The sequence below is a fragment of the Fukomys damarensis genome, unplaced genomic scaffold (genome assembly GCF_012274545.1).
Source record: "Fukomys damarensis isolate Sample0158 unplaced genomic scaffold, DMR_v1.0_HiC HiC_scaffold_3874, whole genome shotgun sequence".
In the NCBI taxonomy this organism is placed as follows: Eukaryota; Metazoa; Chordata; class Mammalia; order Rodentia; family Bathyergidae; genus Fukomys; species Fukomys damarensis.
In genome coordinates, this window is record NW_022904786.1 from 1 (window position 1) to 1,548 (window position 1,548).

Genomic DNA, 1,548 nt, shown 5'->3' on the forward strand with positions numbered 1-1,548 from the left:
TGAGCCGGCTCAGGGCTCTTGTTTGATGTAGAAGTTGGCAGAACCATTGCTTTCCTGATCAGATGCTCCCTGGAGGAAGTTATAATCCTCCCCATCCAGCAACTCCTCCTTCAGCTGCAAAGTGGTCATTTTCTTATGTCCTTTGTATTGCTGGGACTTAGCCTTTTTCTTCTGTTTTGATGAAGCGGACTGGCTTTCTCTTGATGACTGCGACGCTGGAGGCTGCAGCTGGTATCCAGTTAACTGACACCACCCGACAGGATAGAGGTCAGGGGACTCACAGTCTACCCACTGATCGTACTCTTCCTCCCATCCATCAAAATGGATCCTCAAGAGACGATGAATAATTCGAGTTACTGTGGCTACACATATTAAACGTGGCTCCATGAGGTCTACTGCTTTTAATTTCATTCCTACACGGAATCCGTGATTTGGAACATCCTTATTAAACAGTTTTACTGGTGCTGCAATGGAGCCAGTTTCCCTGAGGTAGTCAAAGCATTTAAAAGGAAGTTTTGTGTAACCTCTGGGCGGGGTAAGTTCAATCATGTTAATTTCACAGAAACCAACAGGGAAAATGGAAGGGGAGGTCGCGTGGTAACAGAACCAGTCAGATCCGTCTGCTGCTTCCGAGCCGTCGATCCCGATCATCAGGTAGCCGTCAGCCAGCACCTTTCTAATGGTCGCAACACATATCGTGGAAAGATTTAAGGGGTCTATAGCCTCCAATTTCATTCCTTCCTTGAACCACTCTCCACTCTGGTCTACTTCTTTCACCTTAGCAAATAAATGTGGTGGTGTATCAAAATGTCCATCCTGTTTCTTTGTAATATCAGATCTTTTGAATCGATGGCCTATGCTTCGAGACCAACCAATGTGGTGGATTAAGGGGCTATGCATATGGCACCAGAAGTCGTCTGTCCTGTCTTCACTCTCTTCGTACACCAGTCTCAATCTCTCTCTGGTTTTCACCTTAGCAAATAACTGTGGTGGTGTATCAAAATGTCCATCCTGTTTCTTTGTAATATCAGATCTTTTGAATCGATGGCCTATGCTTCGAGACCAACCAATGTGGTGCATTAAGGGTTAAGGGAGCACCAGTAAGTCTTTTCACTAGAAAAGCTTTCCAGTTTGTATATTTATGCTGAATAGTTCTAGGAGGGACAAGGGGCTTCCCACTGGCTGCACACCACCCAACTGGATGGATATCGGAACCACATATATTACACCAGAAGTCCAGACCAGAGTCGTTTTCAAATCCTTCATATCTTAAGAGAGCGTTGTAACCTGCTAATTTTACAATTCCAGCAATCCAGAAGACTTTGGTAGGTAGGCTGCAGTCTGTATTGGGAACTTCTACTCTCACGTTTTCTGAGATGTCACCCCAGCAGGTCCCCATTGGTGCGTGTTTAAAACAGGTAACCGGAGCTGCTAGAAAGCTATTGCTATTGATGTAGTTGCCCCAGCTGAACCCCTCCATGGAGACTGCTTTCGTCTTTGCTTGATTTTGCAAGGTAGCTTGATACTGAGCGTAAGCGGCTAGTTTAG

At 45.5% G+C, this 1,548-nt stretch overlaps 1 protein-coding gene across 1 annotated transcript; it reads right to left on the reverse strand.

Moving 5' to 3' along the window:
* Positions 1-9: 9 nt before the first annotated feature.
* Positions 10-1,540, reverse strand: LOC104873880 (MBT domain-containing protein 1-like). The gene is given in 2 exon segments (XM_033760613.1): positions 10-1,087; positions 1,089-1,540. Coding segments are annotated over 2 exon segments (1,470 nt in total). The 5' UTR covers positions 1,481-1,540.
* Between the last annotated feature and the right edge of the window lie 8 nt (positions 1,541-1,548).